General features: G+C 54.3%; 2 protein-coding genes across 4 annotated transcripts in view; one reads left to right on the forward strand and one right to left on the reverse strand.

Annotated features, from left to right (window-relative positions):
- The window catches only part of DNAJC7 (DnaJ heat shock protein family (Hsp40) member C7), a 29,191-nt gene extending 12,980 nt beyond the window's left edge, over nt 1-16,211 (reverse strand). Inside the window, exons 1-5 of the mRNA XM_050934623.1 lie at nt 16,102-16,211; nt 3,571-3,659; nt 2,883-3,007; nt 2,681-2,794; nt 2,073-2,147 (exon numbers count right to left, since the gene is read on the reverse strand). Coding sequence (XP_050790580.1) covers nt 2,073-2,147; nt 2,681-2,794; nt 2,883-3,007; nt 3,571-3,659; nt 16,102-16,187 — 489 coding nt within the window. The 5' untranslated portion in view covers nt 16,188-16,211. The remainder of the gene's footprint in view (nt 1-2,072; nt 2,148-2,680; nt 2,795-2,882; nt 3,008-3,570; nt 3,660-16,101) is intronic.
- A 45-nt stretch (nt 16,212-16,256) lies between these two features.
- On the forward strand, nt 16,257-23,951 carry NKIRAS2 (NFKB inhibitor interacting Ras like 2). Of its 3 annotated transcripts, none has more exons than XM_050934675.1 (5): nt 16,257-16,344; nt 18,467-18,638; nt 20,031-20,138; nt 20,856-21,097; nt 22,093-23,951. In XM_050934675.1, exons 3-5 carry the CDS (start codon nt 20,045-20,047, stop codon nt 22,330-22,332), a joined length of 576 nt encoding a protein of 191 aa, XP_050790632.1. In that variant the 5' UTR covers nt 16,257-16,344; nt 18,467-18,638; nt 20,031-20,044; the 3' UTR covers nt 22,333-23,951. The 3 variants fall into 3 exon arrangements, with proteins under 3 accessions (XP_050790632.1, XP_050790630.1, XP_050790633.1); XM_050934673.1 differs by lacking the exon at nt 16,257-16,344 and adding an exon at nt 16,891-17,355; XM_050934676.1 differs by lacking the exons at nt 16,257-16,344; nt 18,467-18,638 and adding an exon at nt 18,714-18,897.
- The last annotated feature ends 778 nt before the right edge of the window (nt 23,952-24,729 follow it).

A 24,729-nucleotide genomic window follows, 5' to 3' on the forward strand; every position in this document is an offset into this window, starting at 1 on the left:
AAGAGTCAGATCTGAGGGATGGTGCTCTCTGTACCAGCTGGGATGGCAGATTTGTCTTCAAACTGAACCATGCAGAACCAGACAACTGCGTTCTCAATAGCTGAAAAAACGCTTCAGTAGAAGCCTCCCCATGTGTAGGGTCCTAAAGGCCCCTCATTTATGAAGACCTGCAGCTTGTCTTGTATTTCTAGCGAGCCCATCTCCGGGGTACCCAAGCACCACACACACAACGAAGGGTCACAGAATGCCCCGTGGACAACAATAGATGAACCCAGCCCTTTTAAGGCCTCTGATACTATGGTGATAGGCACTAAGAAAACCCTCTGAACAGACCATTATGCTCCTATGTTTCCTGCACTTCTCCCTCCCCATTGGTAGGGAGTGCGGGAAGCGGTAGCAACTCAGTCGACAGAGACACTTGGAACTGGACTGAGCAAAGCACAAGATGCCAGGCAGGGACCGAAGCCGCACTGGCCTGTGATGGGCTGGGTGACCTAATAGGTCTTTTCCAGCTCTGGTTTCTCTGGTGGGGCCAGCTGCATGAGAACAGGAGCATTGTTCCACAAAAGGTTCATCTGCCCCTGGGGCCGGGCTCTCAATCCCCCGTTTGTGACATCACAATTCGCTGCTGTGGGGAGCACCGAGATGCTACAGATCGAGAAGCCTGACGCCTTCTGGGTGGGGAAGGACCAGGAGCAGCTCTCCAGAAACAAAGGTTTTGTTTCATGCCAACATCCCTAGCGAAGTGAGATGGAGAAGTGAGGGACGGAGACACAGGCAGAGTTATTCCTAGATACAAAATCCAGATTGTGAAGAGCAGCTGGCACAGCAGGCCAATCAGATGAGGCAGAACGAGGAGTTACTATTACAGAATCCAGAGCCTGGGCTTCAGGTATCTCCTCCTGCAGGCTCTTATGAATAGAGCCCTTAACCCTGATGTGATGAAGACACGGTCTCCTGCCCTGGGCCAAACCCTGACCTCACATACACCCACTGAAGTCACACATGGGTGTCTGAGGGCAGATGTGTCTTTCAGGTTTCACAGCTACTCTCATTAAGGCAGTGCATGAGCGAGGAGGATGCCGAGAAGAGCTATGCAGTCCCCCTTTAGCCCTTTAACACTGGCAGAGAACCTGCTGCTCCGTGAATAGGGAGCCTGGGGATGTCTTAGAGGACAGCTGCTGAGAACGTCATCTGATGAGTTACACCCCAGCCCCACCCTGCGCGGCTAACAGATGTGAGGAGATTCACGCCAGGCCAGTTTAGCACTTGGTCAGCAAAGCTCTGCCATCCCCACGGAGGCTCAGGGCTGTGGCGGGCAGAGATGCCTGTCCCCCAGCACGGACCTGCCGCAGGGGGGAGAGGCCCTCTCCCCGCTGGGGACCTGCCCTGGATTTGTTGCCGCTGGGGGAGAGGAGACCCTCCCCCAGCCCAGGCCAGCCCAGCCCAGGTCCACTGGAGCTGCCACTGGGGAGCAGCGCCTCTCCCCCGGCCCCAATCTGCTGCGGTGAGAGGGCAGCAGGGGTGGGGGGAGCCCCGGTCCAGCCTGCAACCCTGAACCTCTCATCCCTGGTCCCACCCCAGAGCCCGCATCCCAACCCTCTGCCCCCTCCTGCACCCTGAACCCCTCATCCCTGGTCTCACCCCAAAGCCCCCATCCCAACCCTCTGCCTCCTCCTGCACCCCAAACCCCTCATCCCTGGCCCAACCCAAGCCTGCACCCCAATCCTCTGCCCCGTCCTGTACCTCGAATTCCTCATTCCTGGCCTCACCCCAGAGCCTTTACCCCTAGCTGGAGTCCTCACCCCCTGCACCCAACACTCTGCCCCAGCCCTGAGCACCCTCCCACACTCCAAACCCACGGCCCCACGCCCACCACATGAATTTTGTTATGTACACCAATATGAAGGTGATGTGTTATACGCTACCTCCATATTGGTGCACATCATAAAATTCACTCTGCGCATGGACATAAAAAATTAGAGGGGACACAGCCCCTGACCCCTGCTGAGCCAGCCAGATCAGCGTTTTCTGGCCATAATGTGACAAAAAAAGATCCATGTTGGTTTTACCTTCCTGAAATCTCGTTTCTCAAAATCAATTTCAGCTATTCTCTCGTATTCCAGCACAGTGCTCGCATTCTTCAGCTGCAAGAAAGGAGGGCACGGTCGGTTTCCACTCCCCTGCGCTGCACCGCCGTCGGATGGCGTTTAAACCAGCCAGCACCCAGGACAGCAGAGCAGCCCCAGGAACAATAATACTCCGGAGCTACCTCTGCTCTTCTCAAACCAGTTTAATGGTGGGCACCTGGGATCGGATTGGCTTGACTGCCCTGGAGAACGAAGGCCTTAGCTTAACCACAGGCCAAGCATAGCACAGACAACAGGAGGGCATGTGCCCCCACACTGCCCCCACCCCCCACTCCCCCGGATTGCCCAGTCCAGCTCCCACAGCTCCATCAAGGATGAGAGCTCACACAAGCAGTTTGACAGTGTGGGTATCAGTCTGTTAAGAACTGGACTGAGACCCCCCAACTCATTTCACCTCTCCCCCCCAGTGACACCATTTAGTCACTTCTAACCTGATTCTGCAGCCCAGAGGCGAAAGGCTCCATAGCACAATCCTGCTGCCCTGGGCAGCCCCCAGGAGGGGGCTATTTGGATCTCAGAGCGTGTTTTACCTCTTGTTGTGCCTGAGGGTTCGTGTGATCCAGTTCTAGAACTCGCTGGAAGCAGCGGCTGGCAGCCATGGCATTCCCGAGAGAGAGGTGACACTTCCCTTCCCGTACATGTCCCTGAGAAGACAGTAAAAACATGGCAATAGCTGGCGCCGGGGATTCCCAAGGCTGATAACACCCACGCGCCGAAGGGCTGGTCACCTACCCGTACAAAGGTATCATCCAATCGGACTGACTGCTGGGCATCTCCCAGGGCTTCCCGGAACTTCCCCATCATCATCAGGGTGGCTGCTCTGTTCCCGTAATAACTGACATTGTTAGGACATGCGTCTGGAGAAGACATGACAGCAATCCCAGTTAGTGCAATGCAAAGGGCTACACAGATTGTCGACAGAGCACTTTACAAGGTCACTGCTGGGTTCAAAATCACATTCCCTGTTTCCAAGTTCATACCCTACCTGAGCAGCTTAAAAATTACCTGGAGTCAACCGTTTCTAGTTAGGAGCCCCCAGAGGGATTGGAGTTCCCTTGTACAAGAGCACGGGAAATCACACAGCATCCTGTTCAGTGCTCAGCAACACTGCTGAGCCCACATGCAATCCTTAACACCACAGAGATCCCACTCAATAGCCTGGCTGGAACAGACACAGACACGGCGCTACACCACGCAGCGAGCGCTACAGCCATCCCAAGCGTTCACGGTAAGTCTGGTGAGACTGCGCACGGTAACTAACACATCTGTGTCACCGGGACACTCGGAAGAGGTTTCTCCAACGTGTGCTGTTAGCAACGCGAGTTGACCAATATGCTGGTTTCTTTCCCCCACAACCCATTCGGACTCGGAAGTCAGGTTCAGCAAGCCCCAGACCACGGTCACAAACAGTCGCTCTCACCTATGGCTTTTGTGTAGTAGTTGTATGCTTCATTGTAATCTTTCTTGGCATAATAAGCATTTCCTTGTTCCTTGAAAGACTCTGCTTCTCTGAAAGAGTAAAATACCCCACGGTGAGATGAACAGCGTATTGAGAGACACTGACCGGCCCCATCCCCAGCTGCCTTAGAACAGCTCTGCACTGCTCCACGGGCTGCGCATGGCTCCAGAGGTGGCCTGCCTGGCCACTACAGAACTGCCCCCTCACTGGTACTCCTGGGGAAAGAGGGCACCCCACGTTCAGGGGACTCCCAGATGCTGGAACAGCCCTTGGGGCCACAGGCAGCTGGCTAGTCAACGCTGTGCTAGGGGCCAGCCAAGGATCACAGGGGCTCATGATGGATTCAGACCATCTCTGCACACTCCTCCCTTGAGCTGCAGTAAGTGCTGCCCAGCCACTGCCAAAATCTGGCCCCGCGAGCGCTGACTGACCCAAGGGTTTTTGTTCTTTAATTCTCAGAAACCAAGAAAATTGCAAAAGCTTTTACAGAATTTACGCGTCCGATCCTGCAAGGTGCTGAGCACCTCCAACTGCCACTGAAATCAGCAAAAACCGGAGGTGCTGACCACCTGTCAGGAGCAGCTCCATAGGAAGCAGGAATGGCCCAGACCACTGGAGAGGTCTCCTGAAGGCAGCAGGAATGGAGGGTGCCTGGCGGGCTGAGGAGGGGCTCAGAACTGCCCGAGAGCAGGTCCTAGGAAGTCTCCTAAAATATGCAATGTTCAGCCCAAGGCATCTCCCTCAAAGCCCTTGGAAATTGAGCCTTCAGAAAAACAGAAGTATTTACATCCACAGTCCATCTCACCACATTGGCAGGGCAGCATGGGAGGGATCATGCCACCGTTCCATGCCCCACAGCTGGTCCTTTGCACCCCACACATTAGGAAACGCTGCTCTTAGGGACAAACTCTGTCTGAGGCAGCGTAAGTCAGGCAGAACTGGGCCCTGTCACTGAATCTGCTGCTGAAACAGCAGCATTGATCAACATTTATAAATGTTCTTTCTCCCACATCCCAGGTGCTGTCTGGAGGGCTACCCGCTCTCCTACCCTGCATGGCTTCTCCAAAGCAGTGTCACCTCTCAACGGGACCCAGGCAATAGCGTCTACATACTGGTCTTTTGGGAGTTTAGCTACCAGGGCTTCCCAAGCTCAGGTCCAACGAACCTGAATGGTTTTGTTTCCCTTTCTATGCCACTGAACAGGTAAAATGGCGATGAGATGGACGCTTTAAAGCGGTGGTCCCCAACCTTTTCGTCTGGTGGGTGCCAGACAAAGGACCGTGGCAGCGGTGGAGCATCTGCTGAAATGCCACCGAAATTCGGCGGCATTTCGGCGGATGCTCCACCGCCGGCCAGTAAGCGGGCGCATTTAGATGCCCCCGCAGGCACCGTGGCACCCACGGGCACCGCATTGGGGATCCCTGCTTTAAAGTATGAACTCGCCCTGTTCGCGGATGTATTTCAATCAGCACTGGGATAGAATCATTTGGGTCGTCACCATTGCACCCAGAGCTACAGAAATTAAAGCACCCGAGGTTTCCAATTATGCTCAGTCCTGCCGAAGGAGAACTCCCTCAATGCACACGTCTAAAGCCTCTTCCTTGGAGGAAGGCAAATTTCAGAAATCGAGCAACGGGGGCAAGTCTACAGAGTTCACAATTAATGATCAAAATCGCATTAGGGAGACAGTATCACTTGGCATTGAGAGTCATTGCACTGGGCTAGTCCAGGCACAGATATTAGTTGCACACGGTAGGCAACTCCATCCTTACCACAAGTGGAGTCGACGCGCATATGACACCTTCCTCCTCCCAAAGGAAATGTCAGCCAACTGCTCCGTATATAGACTTCACAGCAGTAATGGGGCAAAGGCTTATGGCACTAAAATAGCTAAGGGGACATCCCAGCCTGCCAGCAGAGTTCCACATTCGGTCTCAAACGCTCAGGTCACGCCAGACAGGCTCCGAGCCGAGCTTCTCCCCCTTCCGAAAAGCCAGGGCCTAGAGAGCTACAGAAACCAGGAAAATCTCTTTTGAGGCTTTACCATGATTCTGCTCAGAAATGACTTGTTGTGAAGTCCAAGGCAGACATACAGCACTGAAAATAGCTTTAATACGCCAGCGCAAGCAGCACAGGCGTACAGAACAGGCAGCCCAAGGAGTTACTGGAGCTATCCCCAGCCCCCCTCCTTCCCTGTAACGCCATGGAAAAGCTGACCAACCAATTTTACTGCTGGGGAACATAAGCAATTTCTACTACCACTGTTAGGTTTGTGGTAGCGTCCAGAGGCCCAAATCGGGATCAGGCCCCTTTGCACTACAAGCTATACCCAAACTCACAGGCAGGTATCAGCCCTATCTTGAAGAGCTTCCAGTCTAGTTGATCAAGGAAGGTACAAGCCCGTATCCATTTGGTTCCATTTTATTTTTAAAACCTACAATTTATAACTATTCTGTGCGGCTCAGGCTCTGAACAAGCAGCATACAGAGACCTGCTGGTCCAGAGCCTATTATTTCACATCGACACTGTCGGACCCCGTTGTGCTACTTGTTGGACAGACACAGTAAATGACAGTCCGTGAGCCAAAGGCCTTGGCTACACTCACACTTTACAGCGCTGCAACTGGGGTGTGAAAAAACACCCCCCTGGGCGCTGCAAGATACAGCGCTGTAAAGCGTCAGTGTAATCAGGGCAGCAGCGCTGGGAGCGCGGCTCCCAGCGCTGCACGCTACACCCGTAAGGGATGTGGTTTACATGCAGCGCTGGGAGAGCTCTCTCCCAGCGCTGCCGCTCTGACTACACTCACACTTCGCAGCGCTGCCGGGGCAGCGCTCCCGCAGCGCTGCCGGGGCAGCGCTTTGAAATTCCAGATGTAGCCATACCCAAAGAGTCCAAGCTGAAGACACCTTTCAACCCCCCCCACCCCGATTAAATCATCATCCGCTACAGAATAAATCCTGGTTGGGTATTCAAAACCCAGCTGTCCACGTGCCCCTCTCCGCAAGGAGCGAAACACTGCCCAAAGGAAGGCATTGCAGCGGGCGCGAGCTGAAGGCAATCTGAAGCTAACAATGTGAGCTATGTTTGGCAAGCCCACTAAAAAAGGAACAAAGGGAACTGTGTGGGGGCAAGTTAACATGTTTTTAACCTCATTCGGGCTTGCCATTGGCCACTCCCACACAACTGCCTCAAGCAAAGGGCTGTTTTCACAGAAACAAGCAAGTTTGTCAGCTGGCAAAACAATAGATATGGAGTGGGCCTTCGGGGTCAGGGCTGAAGTATGTGCTGCTCACTTTCATTTTTAATCTTGTTACCAATTAGGTTCAGCTCAGGATGCTGACAGCGGGCAAGCCCCAGGTCTGTGTCACCGCACTGGTCAGACACACCAGGGATATCCCTGGCCCAGGATGTTTATGTTTATTTAAAACAGAGTCCAGGGGTGACTGGCTGGCAGAGAAGCGAGCTGCCATGTGGTGCTCTGAGAGTGCACGTCCTAAACTGGGAGTGCTGGGAACACAAGAGATTCAAATCCCGATCCTTCTCCCTCGGTTTCAGTGGGTTCACTTCAGGGCCTTGAAAGGTATCTAAAGTTCCCATCTGACCTCTAGCCTGAGTCTGGTCTCAATGAGCTTTCATCTCTATCTGGTGGGAAGCTGCCGACATGCCCTCCTCACCCACATTCTTCCCGCTAACATCCCCAGGGGTGGCATCATGCCAAGGTTCCCATCAGAAATGAACCCTCTGCTGCTGTGGTTGAAACCTGTAATCTCCAGCCACACCCACCAAGTCAGCCTCGGGATATGCACACTGGAGTGTGTTGGAACATGTGGCAAGTGTCAGAGCAGAACTCCCCACCCGCACTGCTCTAGAAGGAAGCAGAGCTAGACAATATGCCCCTTACTTGATTTACAGTGAAAGGAAACAAAATCTGTTCTGGGAATAAAAAAAAATCACTTTTTAAAATGTAATTGGCCCGCCAGCCTGGCAGCACGTTCTCCTCCTGAGCAGATCCGAGCTGGTGAACAAGCACAGGTTAGAAGGTACATGCAATGTACATCTCATCTGTCCCATGCTGTAGATCCCTCTCTCGACTCTCCGAGTAGGGACTGTTTCAATGACTCATACCAAGGGGATGGATTTGTACCACTCGGTGTGATGGGATTTTCACGCTGTAAGATAAGACACCCATGCGCAATGGCCACTTCTGAACATGAGGAGGGTTGAAGCATTCAGAAGGCAGTGAAGGAAGGTTCCTTTTTAGCATCTATGGTCCCACTGCTGTGGTTACATATTCTGAAGAACAGGGCAACAAGGATCATTATCAAACCTGATCTCTCTTGGCCTGCTGAGCCCCTTGCTAGAAGCAAGCAGATTGGTCTGATGTGTAAATCTTTAAGCACCTTTACCAGTCATTCTGCAATGCAGTGTTTCTAGCGGTTCCAGCTGCAGGGCTGTAAGCCACGACTCCTGGGGTTGTCCCTGACTGTCACCTCTGCACCTCATCACCCCATCTGTGAAACGAGTGGGTAAATACAGACCTACCTCACAGGAGAGCTGCAAGGCTCCGCAGTGCATATAAAGCCCTTTGAAATAATCGGATGAAGAGTACGAGGACGGTTGTTTCTATTCAGTGTGGGTTGGGTTTCTCTCTTTAGTGTTTACTAGACACGGCACTTCCTTGACATGTCAAACCTCAGTGGTTGGCTAACCTTCCCAGAGAGGAAGTAAACACAGCTGCCTTTATCGTTTACATGTATGATGAAGTCTTGCAAGAAAATCAAAGTGGCTTCAAAACATGTAGGCAGAGTCGCTGGGTTCGGAGGATCCATGGCGTGAGAGCCTGGGAACAGAGCAGCAGCGTCTCTCCCCAGTGTGTTCCTGTTCTTGTTTACCACTGTCTCTGGCTGCACTAACAAAACAAATGCAGGTCTCCTGATATCATTAGTAATTGTTTCAATCCAAACAGATGCTGCAGCCTGAATGAGATCATTCTGCATCTCACACTGATGTAGGCTGCATTCCCCACTTGCTGCTTTGCTAAAAATACAATCCAGGCCAGAACGGATTCCTTTGTTCGGAGAGGTCAGCATCTCTTCGGGGCCTCTCCGTGGTGAACCCAGGGGGTGGGGAGGAACAGAGCCACATCAAGGGACTCACTAAGAAGCGTCTCTTTCATTGCCTGCAAGCACTGAGAGCTCTGCTAGGAGCCAGCTGTCTGAAACAACTCCCTTCTCCCGAAATTTGGTGAACTGTTAACTGCTTGTTTAACTAGCTTGTCGTGTGCTCTCAGTTCTCCAGGTGCTGCAGCCAGTCCTACTCCATAGCCCAGCTCAACCTGAAAGGCTCCTCAGCCTCCTTTCATGGGAAGAACATTCCAGATACCTTCTCCCCTAGGATCTGCCCCATCCTCACTGCAGACGGGTATCTTCCTCCAGAAGGGCAGTGGCCTCAACAACTCCCCTCTGAACTATTCAACCCCAGTGGCTGGAGGGCCTGGTAGGCCCTCTGCCCACCCTGCCTCTGCAGCAATCCCAACCCTTGCTAGCTCTTGGAACAAACTGCCAAGACAGACAACCCACCCTGCACAACAGTGAGATGGTGCCAGATTAGCCCAAGAGCTTTTGAGCAGCATCTTTCATCTGCCTCCTACCACCGCACAAATCCTAACACAGATTTCCCCCTGCTCGAGCCTGCAACCATCCTTTAACATACGAGCATCAATCCAAATCACATACCTGATTTTCACAGCACAGAACAAGAGGCACAGCCAAGAACATGTCATTTCCAGAATGGTCAGAGCCTTCTGAGCTCTGTCTGACCACCACCTCCCAAATGGAGCTGTTGCACTAGCCTTCCTACCTGGCTGGCACCCTGCAGCCATCTGGCTCTCTCAATGTGTAACTCAGGTCTGTACAATCTACTGAGGTGGCAGATTCAATGCCTCCCAAGGCCATCATTCCTCTCACACTTCCTGCCTAAATTGCAAAGTACTTCAACCTTATCTGGGAACTAAAGAGCTGGCCAAAAGTTCCAGGAAGTCAGGTGCTTGGCTTTGTGTTTTGGAGGCGCTCCAAGGTCAGAAACTCCAGGCTGTTCACATTTTGACTTACTTTCTAGGCAGCTCGCCTAGTGCCCTGCCAGGCAGAGGTTTGTTTGCATCTCCAAACTCTCTGGGCTAACAATGGTGAATCCCCAGGAGGTCCAAGCAACCCTTCTAGTCACTTGCAGGGGCAAAAGGCCACAGTCAACTTGCTTCATAGATATATTCAAGGCATTTTGCTACAGGATAGGGACCCTTTCAGCTGAAATCCAGCCCAGATCTCTACCATCAGATGCTATTCAGTGACCTATGTGTAAGGATACGATTTAGTCACAGAGGTCACGGATTCTGTGACTTTATCGAACCTCTGAGTTTTTTGGCTTCAGCTGTCAGTGGCTGCAGCCAGGCCTGTGCCTCTCCCCCTTCCCGTGGTGGTGGGGCTCGGGCTGCCATTCCTCCCCCCTAGTTATTTTTAGGGAAAGTCACAGACAGGTCATGGGCTCCAGTGATTTTTTGTTTATTGCCTGGGCGACCTGTCGGTTATTTTTAGTAAACTGGTCAGCTCAGTGCCGTTTGCAGCAGGCAGGTGATTACAGCATAAAACCAGCCGAGCACTACACACCCCTCTCCCCTCTGCATGCTGACAGTCCCAGCAGAGAGGTCAAGGAATGAACGGGTCACAGCACAGAGGGGTCTTCTCTCTCACTCCCTAGAGACATGAAAACCAGCAGCTGGGGAAAGAGAGGGTGGGGGCAACATGTGAAGCTTACAGTATAGCATACTTCCACACTGCTGTCGCCAGGCTGGTCAAACCAGCCTCTCCTATCACTCTTGACTTCTTAAAACTTAAATCATGGTTTTATCCCGCAGCTAGCCCTGCTCACCTGGGAGCCAGCCTCATTACAATACAAAGCAGCATGGTAGCACGTCAAGCAGCACATTCCTCTGTGCATTAGCACCCCCTACTGATCAAGGAGCAATGCTGCTACCAGTTGCTTAGTGCAGGATATTGAGCTGATTAAAGAGGACCTATAGCCGGGTTTCTCAAACTGGGGGTCAGGACCCCTTCGGGGGTTGCGAGGTTATTACATGGGGGTGGGGTCATGAGCTGTCAGCCTCCACCTCTGATTCCGCTTTGCCTCCAGCATTTATAATGGTGTTAAATATATAAAAGGTGTTTTTAATGTATAAGGGGGGTTACACTCAGAGGCTCACTGTGTGAAAGGGGTCACCAGGACAAACGTTTGAGAACCACCGAGCTATAGCTCACAACCAGCAGGAAGGAAGGTAGGGAAATCCAGTGGCTGTGCAGGCAGATGCTTGTGTTTATCTGCCGATTCACCTCAAAAGGGTATTGGAGTTTTTGAATTCCACGACTATAACGCCGTAGCCAAGGGGTGGGTGTGGGTGTAGCAGCATAGCCTATTCCACAGAACTATCCTAAACCACTGTTTCTCAACAACCAGTTCATGGAGCTCTCCCTGACATCGTTTAGGAAGGCAGCACGCCAGTTCCTGGTATCAATAAGGCTAAGAACCACCGCCCGAAATCATTTCTGAGGAAGCCAACACCCACCAGGCCTCTTTTCTAACATTCGCGGAAGGGCCCAAGGCCAGAAATATTCTGCTTCCATTTTGTTTTCAAGGAAACAAACTTAGATCCAAAGGCTATTGTGGTGCTAGAGCTTTAAATAGTGCACTAGGGAGCCCTTTGATAAGACCAACTGAAATCAAGGAAATTGACTGGTTTTAATAAATAATCAAGATGTTATGATAAGCCCCTGATCATCCATCTACAATGTAGAATTAGTCAGCCAAAGAAGGAGCTTGCACGATGCTTTGAAGACATACGGCTCTATGTAAATTGTAAGTATTAAATATTTAAATTTTGTACACCTACTCTACACTGACTCTATAAGAGAATTGTTCAAATCCTGCAGTGCACTATGTAGTCATACTAGTTTAGTATTGGTGTGAAGAATTCTTTTCAGCACCACTGGTTATTTTAAGAAAACAATTCCATTTTGGCCTTGGACACTAGAAGTCCTATTTATCCACAGCACAGGTACAGTACCAACGTCTTCAGGCTTCGTGGCCAATTAAACCTTTGGTTTGCTCCTGAGACTGTCAACAAAGGAGTCAATTAATGAGATTTGTCCACTTGGAGACCCACCAACTCATTTCACACGAGATGGCAGTGATCCCCTCACTATTGAGCTACACTAGATTTGAACTGGCAACCCACAGGTGAAGTTTTCTGACCCCAAGATTAGGGAAAGCTCAAATTCTTTCGTTTGGCACATTTTTTCTTCATGTGTAAATCTCATACTCTCAATTTTACAAAGGTAACTATGATGCAACTTCTGAGAGCACAGCCATCCTCAAGCTGGTACCAAATAGTAAAGGAAAAGGTCTGATCAAGGAACTGTTAATCCTAATATTAATTTAGCAACGAGACTTTTTAAGATACCTCTTTTTAAGATACTTCTTCCACATCATTCAGCACTGAAGAATGAGGGGACACATCCCCCCACACATATGCACAACAGATAGATTCTGGAGCTGCCAAGCAGATGACCGAGAAACTATTTATCTGATAAAAAAAGTGAAATAAAGCTTCAGAAATCAACTGAGCCACAAGAAAACCGTTTCCATGGTCTAGAAATCTTTTTTTAAAAAAACTCCCCTTCTTATGGAGATGCAGATCTGTGATTGGATCAGAACACAGAATTTAAGCCAATCAGAATGCAGCTGTTCAACAATAACTGTCACTAACTGCACCGTCAGATAAAATTAGTGCAGTTACATCAATCATTTTCCATAAGTATCCCTGGAATTTATGCAACAACAGGCAACCATTATCCTGTGACCATATTCCATTCCTTCCACTGATGAGCCTCTTAAACAACCTGCAAATGACACATTCAGTTTATTTGCAGCTTTTTCAGTGCAATGCCAGGATAATTACACTGAAATGCAAATCACTGCTTTGCTAGCATCTATCTTCTGCTGCAGCCTGGGGAGCAGAAGCAGGCATCAGAGACCATTTTTGTACATTTGGGCAAAGGTTAGTCCAAACCACATTTGTATCAAAATAATTTACGCAGGTTGTGGGGTCAGTTTTTTTTTTAAATAAGAAATTTACCCACTCACCCTACGAAAGCTGTAGTGAAACATCAGGTTCCCATGCCTAGTCTGCCTAAGTCCAACAACGCTAAGCACTTACATAGCACAGTCAACCTGTGGAACTCTTTGCCACAGGATGTTGTGAAGGCCAAGACCATACCTGAGTTCAAAAAAGAACTAGAGAAGTTCATGGAAGACAGGTCCATCAATGGCTATGGGCAGGGATGGTGTCCTAGCCTCTGTTGTCAGAAGCTGGGAATGGGCGACAGGGGATGGATCACTGATGATTCTCTGTTCTGTTCACTACCTCTGGGGCACCTGGCATTGCCACAGTTGGATGACAAGACACTGGGCTGGATGGACCTTTGGTCTGACCCAGTCTGGCCGTTCTCATAGCACTTAGCTGATGTCTGTAAAGCCCCTGGAACCATGCAATGTTTCCAAATACCCACTCTGACACAGCTGAGCAGTGCCTCAATTTTACAAATGGGTAAACTGGCCCGAGAAGCTAAAGAACTTGCTCAAACCCAGAGAGGAGCTTCATGGCAAAGAGAAGATTAACACTCAGGAAGTTCTTGACTGCAGGCATCTGCTCAAACCAAGAGGTCCCAAGCTCTGAGCTGCCAAGAGGGGATGGGAACATCTTGGACGTAGCACATTAATTCCTTCCTTTAACACCTCCCCTCTAGGTGACCCTGGAATAGTGTTGCCGTGCCACCCTTCAATGAGATTAAAAGACAGGATCACCCCAGCGGGAAAAAAGAAAGCCTGGGAATCCCACACTTAAAAGGACAACCACAGGATGAAACAGTGAACCTTAATGACCCAGGACTGAGGTATTGGCCCTATCCCATCAAGGCAGCTGCGTGAGCTAGGTTGCTTTTGCTCTCCATTCCCAGGGTTCTATCTGGAGTGGGCCAGGAACCAACCCTCCCATTGAGGGTATCAGAGTTCGTCTGTTTCTGGGACTCTTCAGTCCTTTCTATGGGTCATTTTATTCATGAGCAGTACACGTCCTGCAGCTGCCTTCTGAACTCGGGTATGGAGGAGGAGAGGCTGGTGCTAGAGATCTCTGTAGTAGGAAGACTGAGCCCAGTTCATGATTTTTAATTGTAGATACTTTTAATATTTACACTAGTTATTTAAAAGTGAACAAAGCCCTGGAGAAAATGCTATAAGGAACTATCCTACATTAGCCTGGGGAGGGGGTGGATTACATGAAACTTAGCAGGGTTCTCCAAGCACTAATCAATACTTTAATTCTATGATACTTGGATATTTTATGCAGCATTCAGGTGCTTTTTTAACAATTTATCTGTTTAATTAACATGGTTCTACAATACTTCCAATGCCACTCCCTTGGCCCGCACCCTTTCATAGCTAATAAGCAGCACACCTACCTCAGCCCTTCACCATCATTTTGAAACTGGCACTACTCAGAGGCCCCTTTCAGTTTCATTTTGTCCTACTGCTTCAGTCAGGTGAACACCTTTCTAGAGTGACAGGCTCAGCTGCACCATTTACAGACATTGTATTCCTCCTGAGACACCAGACTACTGAGATTCATTCAGTTCTCGGTTCTGCACACTAGAACGAGCACAGTGTTTCCTAAAGGTTGGTCTAGTAATTTCATCCCCTGCTGTGATTGCCACAGCTCAGCAGCAGGTGGTAATAAAAGCACTTGCTCTTGTAAAGAAAATTCATTACCAGAGGACAGGGCTGGGATCCTCACCAAGCCTAGCCTCAGACAGCGTCTGCACCGCTGGGCAAAATCTGCCAGCGAGCTTTGGGGATGAAGGAGGCTTGGCCTTTCAACAATTACTAGGTGGGGAAGAACGCAGCTGTCCTAGTACTTTCAACACCCAATACACAGTGTACTTTGCAGAGCCAACATGCATAAAGACCATTTTTCCATGGAGCACCGGGCAGGTGTTGGAGCAGGGCTCCAGGCTATCACAAATCTCAAACAGTAAGTGTTCTCTTGCAGGTAGGTGCAATTAATAAGGATCTGTGAAGTCCTCAGACACAGGAGTTAGAGAAGGGAAAAGGATTTGAACCTTCTTCAAGGGTTTTGAGCCAAGAGGTTTCCCTCTCCACCACAACATGCATCGTTTAACCCTTTAGCTCCCTCTCCGGAGCAGACTTCAATCTGGCAGAGAAAGGCTTCTGCAGGTGCTAGTCAATACTGCCCCTAGGCAGAAAGGATGGAACACATTGAAAGACCAAAGCCAAGTTCAAGGAAGCCCAGATTTGCTGCCTATCAACGTTTTCTATAGCACCCATCACTGTAGACCAGCTGGCACCACACAGCAGGCTGGGGTTTGCTGTACTGCACAAAGTCTGATCGAAAGAAGATTGAACCTTTTCTATAAAATGGATAGTGACTGGAACCATCCCTGCCTTTAATATAGGGGCATGTCCAACAGAGGCCAGAGAGCTCAGCATCTGACACGCAGCCAAGCCATTCTGAAACAAAGCATCACATGCTGGGGGCTGCAGGCCCTCCTCCCCACATCTGGGGGCTGCAGGCCCTCCTCCCCACATCTGGGGGCTGCAGGCCCTCCTCCCCACATCTGGGGGCTGCAGGCCCTCCTCCCCACATCTGGCATCCTACACCTCCCTCATTAAAGGGCAGGAACATCACTGATTCCACTCTGAGCGCCCCTGTTCTTCAGGGCTGAATTCAGTCCTGCCGACCCAGCGCATGAAGCATTAATGTCACTGCCGCCTTCTTTCTTCGGCTTGGCCCAGCAGAACGTTCTCCTCCCTGGGACCCGATCCACCCCCCGGCACCCCCCCCTGAGACGGGGGTTTTCTGCCCAGACACCACGGCGATGGCTGGGCGCACTCGAGATGCCCAGAGAAATCCCCTTCTGGGGCTGGCGCGAGGTGGGGTGACCAGATGTCCCGATTTTATAGGACAGGGCTGATATTTGGGTCTTTTCCTTATACCCCCGGCCCCGCCCCTCGCTCACACTTGCTGTCTGCTCGGCCCGGCACGGGGCGTCTGTTCTAAAGCCCCAGCCACCCGCAGGCCACAGTGGAGACGCCACAGAGCCATTCAAGGGGGTGGCAGAGAAATACCGCCCCCCCCAGCACCCCCCGCCCCGGGGGCAGATCTCCCCAGACCGGGGGGGGGGGGTTAGCACCTGGCTGCCCCCCCGCCCCCGCTGCAGGCCCCACGGGGGGGGGTCCCGCCCGCCCGAGACCCCCCCGCCCCGAGGGACACGGGGGGGGGCGCTCGGGAATGGGGCACCCGGGGGGGTCACGGGGGTGCCGGTGGCTGAGCCCCCCCGGCAGGACAAACCCCGGCCCCGCCCCCGCTACCTGCGCGTCTGCTCCTCGCCGCCCAGCAGCCCGGGCCCCTCGGGCGCCGCCATGATCACATCGCACTCGGCCGCCGCCGCCGCCATCTTACCGCCGGCCGGGACCCTGCGGAGGGGAAAGAGAGGGGGGAGGGGAACCGGAAGAGCCCTGGACTTCCGGGAGCAACGAGAGGCCGCCGCGGTCCGTCAAGAGGGGCCCGCGGTCCGCCAGGGGAGGGGCAGCGAGAGGGCCAATCTCCCACGGGTGAGGGATGGGAAGGGGCGGGGCCTGGCCAGCCGGGGGGGGTGGCCTGGCCCTGGCCAGCCGGGGGGGGGGGATGGGGATGGGGGTGGCCTGGCCCTGGCCAGCCGGGGGGAGATGGGGATGGGGATGGGGGTGGCCTGGCCCTGGCCAGCCGGGGGGGGGGGATGGGGATGGGGGTGGCCTGGCCCTGGCCAGCCGGGGGGGGGGGGGGATGGGGATGGGGGTGGCCTGGCCCTGGCCCTGGCCCTGGCCAGCCGGGGGGGGGAGATGGAGGTGGGGGTGGCCTGGCCAGCCAGGGGGGGAGATGGGGATGGGGGTGGCCTGGCCCTGGCCAGCCGGGGGGGGGGATGGGGATGGGGGTGGGGGTGGCCTGGCCCCGGCCAGCCGGGGGGGGGGATGGGGATGGGGGTGGGGGTGGCCTGGCCCTGGCCAGCTGGGGGGGGGATGGGGGTGGCCTGGCCCTGGCCAGCCGGGGGGAGATGGGGATGGGGGTGGCCTGGCCAGCCGGGGGGGATCCTAGGCCATGGCCAGCCAGGGAGGAGGTGCTGGGGGAGCCCTGCCTCGGCGGCAGCAAGGGGGTCATGGCGGTGACTTACCTGAGACTGGCCCAACATGGAGCGATGCCGGGTGCAGAGTGACACTGGACGTGAGGGGCACCCGGCGATGCAGCATGACGAGTTCTTGGTGTCTGTTCAGCGCCTTACACAGCGTGTCCCTGATCCCCAAAGGGCACTCCTAGGTGCTGCTGTAACCTGGCTGATAACAAATGGCAGTGATCATGGTGTAAATAGCAATCTGCCATGTTAAGGCATCCTCCGGCTAAACCACCGCCCTCTGGCACCAAACCGTCCCTGTAACCACATCCACAGATAACAATCAATTACAAAGAATTAGGTTCCTAAACATCAAGCTCTGCCCATGCCTTAGGCCAGGGGTTCTCAACCCGCAGTCTGCTTGTGGCCCAATCAGCACACAACTGCAGCCCATGTGATGTCCTCCAAGGCCAGACAGGTAGTATATCTATTGTGTGGATGCAGGCCACAGTGGTAATAGGCTGAGAACCACTGCCTTAGGCCCTGAGCTTGCAATCAATACAGATGCTCAGCAGGGCCTGCCTACACAGAGCTCATTGCAGGATCAGGTCTTTCTTGCATATCAACGTGATCGTCCTGTTGTGACCCTTGTCCTTCCTTGCCTGCCCTCGTCCATTGTGTTGCCGACTTAGGTCCTGCTGCAAAAGAGAACTGTGCATGCTCACAGAGCCCCATTGGCTCCAGTGGGGCTCCACACAGGAGCAGGGATCAGCCCATGCAGTTCTCCATGTAGGATGGTGCTGGATTGCATTTAGGCATGTCTTTGCTCACTTTGGGAGCTGCCATAGCGCTTCTCCAGATGCTTGATGTATAATTAAAAAAAAAAAAATGAGTCATTGTAATGATGCCTTTTAAAACCCATCTCTTGTTTTCTCTTGCAACAATGCCCTGATATGAGCCTTTAGCAACTGCGATGTCTTCTCAAATATTCTTCAAGCTGGGTGGGGGCTAGACAGTCATTCTAGATTTCAGGATATTTGCAGCCAGAAAGCTTAGCTTTCTTCAAAACCATCTGGAATCTCAAGAAATGAAGATCAGGCTGGTGGAACAGGGGGTGGAGTGGGGGGAACTTTCCCTCCATATTTTCAGACATGAAAGTTGCTGTTTTTTTTAAAAAGCTTTTCCTTAAATGGACGATGTGGCCCTAGTGACCACTAGTTGCCTGAAGTGACCCTGGTTTCCATTGCTCTTGTCATATTTGCACCATGGCTGGCAAAGTATGATGGGGAGGAAGGGGGAGGGTTTCAGGAAAGACCCGCTTCAGTGGGGCATCAGGCCTGCAAGCCGGGGGTCAGGAGGCTGCCAGACAAGCACAGACCTCTCATCCTGTCAATGCTGGCCACTGCGCAAGCTCAATAAAGATCTCTTCCCTACAATCTGCCTGTTATCTTCAGTGCTAATGAAAGAGTTTGCAAGGCCCCCCCCAGCCCCATGAAGTTACTAAGAACATGGTCACGGATGAACCTTTGGGTGTGCGTTTGGGGTTAGATTATTAGGTAATGCAGCTCTGGTTTGTTTTTTCATTGTAGACGGGAAAGCACGACACAACCTGTCCTCTGCAACTCTAGATGGTGCTGTCTTGCCGCTGTCGGGCTGGCTCGCCTCTCAGTTGCCCTGTCTTGCCTTCTCTGATTTCCCCTTCCTTGGGTGTCATGTGAGCTGGAGGAAGAGAGGAACCAGACAGACAGCTGGCCTGAGAAGGTAGGTAGAGACCCCCCCCATCAGAGATGTGCTGTGCCAGCTGGAGGGGGGTAGGTACTGATACACATTGACAGATGCTTGAAGCCTCCAGCCAAGAGCCAGCTGCCTCTGAGTCCAGTGCAGCCAGCTGGGCTCGTGTCCTGCCAAGGCTGCAGTGAGGATCAGGCCCGGGCAGCCTAAATCCGGTGACACTTGGCTGCCCAGCCTTGGGCCTGTCGCCCGCTTTCACATCTGCCCTTCAGCTTCGGCAGGATCGGAGGTGGTTGGTTCGTTCCCAGGCCGAAATCTCCCGAAGGCGCGTGCGTTTGTGTAGCACACGGGGGCTCCAGCACAGATCACACCTGGGGAGCGGGAAGAGACCCAGTGGATCACTGAGTGCCTGGCTCTAGCTGCTGTCCTGGCCCCTGGCCTGGTAGTATGGGAGCAAAACCCCATTGATGGAGGAAGGGGAGAATGGCCCCCCTTTGGCAGATGGGGAACCATCCGGTAGAGGGGTGAAGAGACTCACCCAGGGTCACCCAGGGAGTCTGTGGCAGAGCTGGGAACAGAACTGCAGTCTCCTGAGCCTTAGTCCAGTGGCAGACCTGCACCCACGTCTTTCCTCCTGCCTCCTACCAGCGCAGGGTTTGGGCTTGAATTTCTCCCAACGCCCTTGTCTGGTTGTGAAAACCATTTTACCGTCCCCCCGGCCACACATACCATGCAACTCACCCTGAATGCAGCTTCCTCTGGGGAGGAGGGTGGCAACCCCGCAGTACAACTGTGGGGGTCGGGGGGAGTTTGGGCCAGGGGCCCCAGGAAAGTCCTGCCTCTTACCAGAAGTGTCCCAAGGAATTGTGAAATGTTCCTGCAGATGGGAGCTCAGCTTTTGAGGTTTTGACCAAATGTCTTCCGGGAGGGATGAGGGGACCTTCAAGGACTAACCATGCTAGGATGCAGAGCTGTGGTTCCAGAGAGATTAGGGGATGAAACCTGCGGTTCGGACCCCTCGTTATTCCTTCTAGCCTAATGTAACTTACCCTGAGGTTTGCCCCAGCCTCAGCGCTGGGCAGTGACCCACGTACCTAGCCATGGGGCTTGTGTCCCAGCCACCATCTGTGAAGGGGGCCCCTTAGTGTCACTTCAGGGCCATGTGCCCCAGCCCCCACTGGCCCAAGGAGTAAGAGACCCGGCTCCCTGCAGTGGGGTGGCTGAGATGGTTTCTGGCAGTCCCTTCCAGCCTAGGTTTCCAGGGTTCTCTCTCCTGTGGCAGTGCAGAGCACTGAGCACCGGGGAGACCGGGCACAGCCCAGGAAACTTTGCCAAGCTCCAGCCCACGTGGCATTGCCCAGTTGACTCGACTTTGAGAAGATGTATTCCTCCAGCTCCAATGTCCCGCTCTTCCGTCCCCAGGAAAGAGACCCCAGATGGGGAAGAGCTGCAAGGTGGTGGTTTGCGGCCAAGCCTCAGTTGGAAAAACAGCCATTTTGGAGCAGCTCCTCTATGGGAACCATGTGGTTGGTAAGTGTGGGGGTAGGGTGGGTGACCAGCAAGGGGGCGTTCTGCAGCCCCCACAGGCTTAATGCCAAACGGCTCTGCTGTGGCTTTTCGCAATGACCAGCAACCTGACCATAACAAATCAGCGCCTAGCCCAGCAGTTGACAAGAGACCCTACAATAATAAATTAGCACCAACCTCCCAGCATTCCAGAACAAACTCTAGTGGAACTGTCCAGCCCTCTGCAATTCAAATAGAGTCGTGTAAGCACGTGATGGAGGCAGACAGGGTTGTGCAGTGACAGGCAGGTTTGTCTGCCAGTGTCCCAGGTGGGGAGAGTAAATAGAAAAAAACCCTGGGAAAGCTGCCTCCAGCAGCTCCCTCCCACAGGCAGTTTGCCCCAGTGGGGCCACTCTAAACACAGATGTGTGAGACCTGAATGAACAGGGAACAGAGTACGAGACAGACCTGGGCAAGGAGCTGCTATTATGTGGCAGCACTTAGGGGCCCCAGGCAGGCTCGGGGCACCCTTGTGCCAGGCTCTGCCCTAAAGAGCTCCCAGTCTGAACAGACCAGACAAAGGCTGGGAGGGGAAACTGAGGCACAGGGAAGGGGTGGGACTTGCCCACGGTCACTCAGCAGGTCAGTGGCAGAGCCCACAATAGAACGCAGGCCTCCTCCGTCACGGCAGACTGCAGCCTGGCTCCCCACGTTACCCCATGCCCGCCCGCTTCCCCGCAGGTTCCGAGATGATAGAAACCCAGGAGGACATCTACGTGGGCTCAATCGAGACGGACCGTGGGGTGCGGGAGCAGGTGCGATTCTATGACACCCGGGGCCTGCGGGAGGGCCTGGAGCTCCCCAAGCACTGCTTCTCCTGCACGGACGGCTACGTGCTGGTCTACAGCACCGGCAGCAGGGAGTCCTTCAAGAGGGTGGAGCTGCTCAAGAAGGAAATCGACAAGTGCAAGGATAAGAAGGAGGTGAGGCATCGCCACAGGCGCCAGAGCACGGGGCGGGCTGGGAATGGGCGACGGAGCCTCCTCCCCTACAGCTCCCCAGTCCTGCCCAGCCGGGAGCGTGCGTCCTTCTGGTGGCTTGTCAGTGTCCTGCAGCAGTGAGTCGGGGGACCCCCCTGGCTGCCCTCTGTCTCGGATACTCAGCACAGGGGCTGTGAGGAAACAGGCCATAGGGACTGAGTGGGGTGGGGGGGGGAGTGGGATTCCAGGGAGGGGTGGACCCAGCTGTGTGCATGTGGGGTGGCGGCCTGAGGGGAGGTGGTGCATTCTGCTCCTTGGATTTCCCCCTCTCAGCAGAGGCCGTTGGGCTCCAGCGCTGTCAGTCCACCACCACGTTCAAGGTCTCTCTGCCTTTTCTCCTCTCCTTGCCCCTCCCCCGGGATTTTTAAATCAGCCACCAATGGGCTGAGTTTGCAAGTGCTTGGCCAGCGCTTGCGCTCAGAGCCCGATGTTTGTCGCTCTGCAAACGGGGTTAGAAAGCCAGTCAGACCCCAGGGCATCCGGTGGGCTCAGGCAGGGACTGCTCCTTGCCACCTACAGCCTTGCACGACTGGCCAGGCCTGCTTGAGCAGGAGGGAGGGGACGTTGGCCGTCCGGTGGGGCAGGCAGCGGAGGGGGGACACGTGGGAGGGATCAGTGATGTGATCCAGTTTGGGAAATCCCAGAGCCCCTTATCTCCTCCTCGAAAAGAGCCATGTAGTCTCTGCCCAAGCTCTGGCCACAGGGGGCTGGGCAGGACCCTCTGGAGCCCATCAGCGCTGCGCTCAGCTGGCCGCATAGGTGGGGGCGAAGGCTGGACCGGGAGCACAGCAGGGAGTCTGGCCGGAAGGCGCCGAAGGGAAAGAGCCGTTCGCCAGAAAGACCAGTGCTGGGGGAGAAATGGCAGGAGCCTGGTCCCTGCAGGCTGCAGAGCCAGGCAGCCGGCCCTGAGTGTGCTCCGTCTGTGTGTCTTCGTACAGGTCACCATTGTGGTTCTGGGCAACAAGTGCGACCTGCAGGAGCAGCGGCGCGTGGACCACGACGCGGCCCAGCACTGGGCCAAGGGCGAGAAGGTGAAGCTGTGGGAGGTGTCCGTGGCCGACCGCCGGACGCTGATCGAGCCTTTCACCTACCTGGCCAGCAAGATGACGCAGCCGCAGAGCAAATCCGCCTTCCCGCTGAGCCGCAAGAACAAGGGCAGCGGCTCCATAGATGGCTGAAGACCTGGCCTCCCCTCCCCCTGCCACCTCGCCCCATGGCGCTTCCACCTCTCCTGAGCTCTGGGGCCTTGGCACGAAGCCTGCGGATGGGAGGGGCTGAGCTCCTGGAGTGGCGGGGGGGGGGGGCTTGGCCCCTGGCCACAGGAGGCAGCATGGCAAGGACCCAGTGGTCACTGGGGGCAGTGAAGGTGCCTGGCCCGTCCCTGTTGCCTGGAGAGGGAGGGCGGCCTTGGGCAGCTGGTCTGAACTTGGGATTCGCCCAGACCGAGCCCCAGGAGCCCTGCGAACAGGCAGCTGCTGGCCTGGTCTCTGCTCCCAACGCACAGGCTAGGCAAAGCTCTCGGCAAACACACTCCCTGCCTTGGCAGGGGGCTCCAACCACCATTTGGCCCCTTGTAACCCTTGCCCTGAACCTGGAGGGGAGCGTATGGCAGTCCCCAGCTCCTTCCTCCCTCCATGCCGCAGAATACCCCGGCCTGTCCCCCGAAGCGCTTCCCTCCAGGCCGGCGCTGCAGCAGGTGCCCAGCTGGAAAGGGGCTCTGAGCTCCCCAGCTGTGGAGCCGTTCGGCTCCTGAACTAGACCCTGGAGCACAGTGGAGCTGGAGCGACAGGCGAGGGGTGATGGCGTTCATCCTCCAGGCCTCTCCGCTCACCACCAGGCACCTGCAAACCGCCCGCTCTCTGCAGCTGGGGAGGTGGATGGGGGCTCCAGGATTGCTGGGCTCTGCTTCCAGATGGCTCTTAGCCTCATGCATGCTGCACTCGCCTCCCTGGGGGCTGCGTAGCTGCGTCCCTGAAGATCGTGGGGAGCAAGCAACTGCCCTGGGTCCCTGCAGAACCTTCACTGTCCCCTGCCCCCTGCTCTTTAACTGTCTGAGCAGCCGGGAAATGCACCTGGCCCCTCTGCAGCTGCAGAATCGGGGCACTTGGATGAGGCCAGGCTGAGCAGAGCTTGGGTTTAGGTTCATTAAGCTCATTAGAGCCTCATCAGTGTCCAGGCATGTCAGAGATGCCTGCAGCGCAGCCCTGATCTGCTGCCTCTTCCCATGCTGTGATCCCCGGCTGAAGGCCAGGCCAAGCCATGGTGTGGGGGTCGTGCCCCTGCCTCTGATTCCACCAAGGCCTGAGCTGAAGTCCCCCAGCACGAGGCGCTCACTGCAGAAGCCTGGGTGGGGGCAGCCGTTTGCATCGCGCGTTAGGCAGGTGCAGCTCAGCTCATTGCTGAGGAGCAGCTGGCCCCCCGACAGGTTTCCGACTTGCAGTTCTTTGGGCAGAACTGGCAGGGGAGGGGGGAGGGCTGCAGGGGTGGCCTCAGCAGGCCATTAAAATGGTCAGTTGGCCAAGAACCAAGGGGTTAGTTTTAGATGGTCCTGGAGCTTCTCCTTGGCCAGGAATTTGGGACGGGAGGGAATGTGCTTTGGCTGGGGTGGGGGGGATGGGACGGGACTCACTGGGGTCCCCTGGATTAGCCCACCTGGCAGCAGGGCATGTTCTGGTGCTGGGAAGTGAGGCTGGTGGGCTTTTTTAATTATTGCATGTATGTAATCTCATGTCAGAGGCATGTAGAGCCGCTTCCTCCTGGTCAGCAATCGCTGTCAATAAACTCAGCTGCTCTCGGAGTGAGTGTGCTTCCCGGGAACACGGCTGGCTGGGGGCACAGCACGAGCCCTGGGCCTAGCTCCGGCCGCCTGTGCTGAGTAGCTCCTGAACCCCATTACCGATCACATTGTGTTACTGGTCCGGCCTTCCATGGAAAACTACAGGAAGAGCCTGAGCCAGCCCACCGTGTGGCCGGTTTTCCCCAGCTGCTGGCTACAAGGTGAATGGTCCTTTAGCAATTCCTATTTCCACCTCTGCTTCCTGGGGCTCCCGCCTCGTGGGCCCGAAGAATGGTGGCGCGAAAGTCCAGGCGCATTTATACAGGTTCCTTTTATTTACTGAGTAACACAAGAAAGCAATGAGATTCGATTATCAAAATATTTTCCTTCCCCCCCCCCCCAACAGTTATAGTACATCAAAAAATATACACTGAACAGTACGGGGCTGGGGGTGGGGGTTACTGGCCAAGTCCCTAGAGGATGATTATTTTGTTTGCTTTTTAGTTGTCAAAACCAACCCTTTTTCACATCACGCCGAGGGTATTTACGGGGGGGCACATGGCAGCGCTACAGCCTAGCACAGCGTATGCGAAGTCAGAGGCGGTAACTGCTTTGGCTAGCGCAGGGGGGCCGGCGGCGAAGAAGACAGCAGGGTGCCCTGGTGCAGGCCGGGGCCGGCTGGTCGTGACGGGAAGGAATGGCTTTCAAGTGTCAAGTGTTCTAGTCTATCGTGACCTCACCACTGGGCTGAGGGTAGGTTTGACTCTGGTTCTGGGGGGCTTTGTGACCCAGCTCCACC

Source organism: Gopherus flavomarginatus, chromosome 25, assembly GCF_025201925.1.
Source record: "Gopherus flavomarginatus isolate rGopFla2 chromosome 25, rGopFla2.mat.asm, whole genome shotgun sequence".
Taxonomy (NCBI): Eukaryota; Metazoa; Chordata; order Testudines; family Testudinidae; genus Gopherus; species Gopherus flavomarginatus.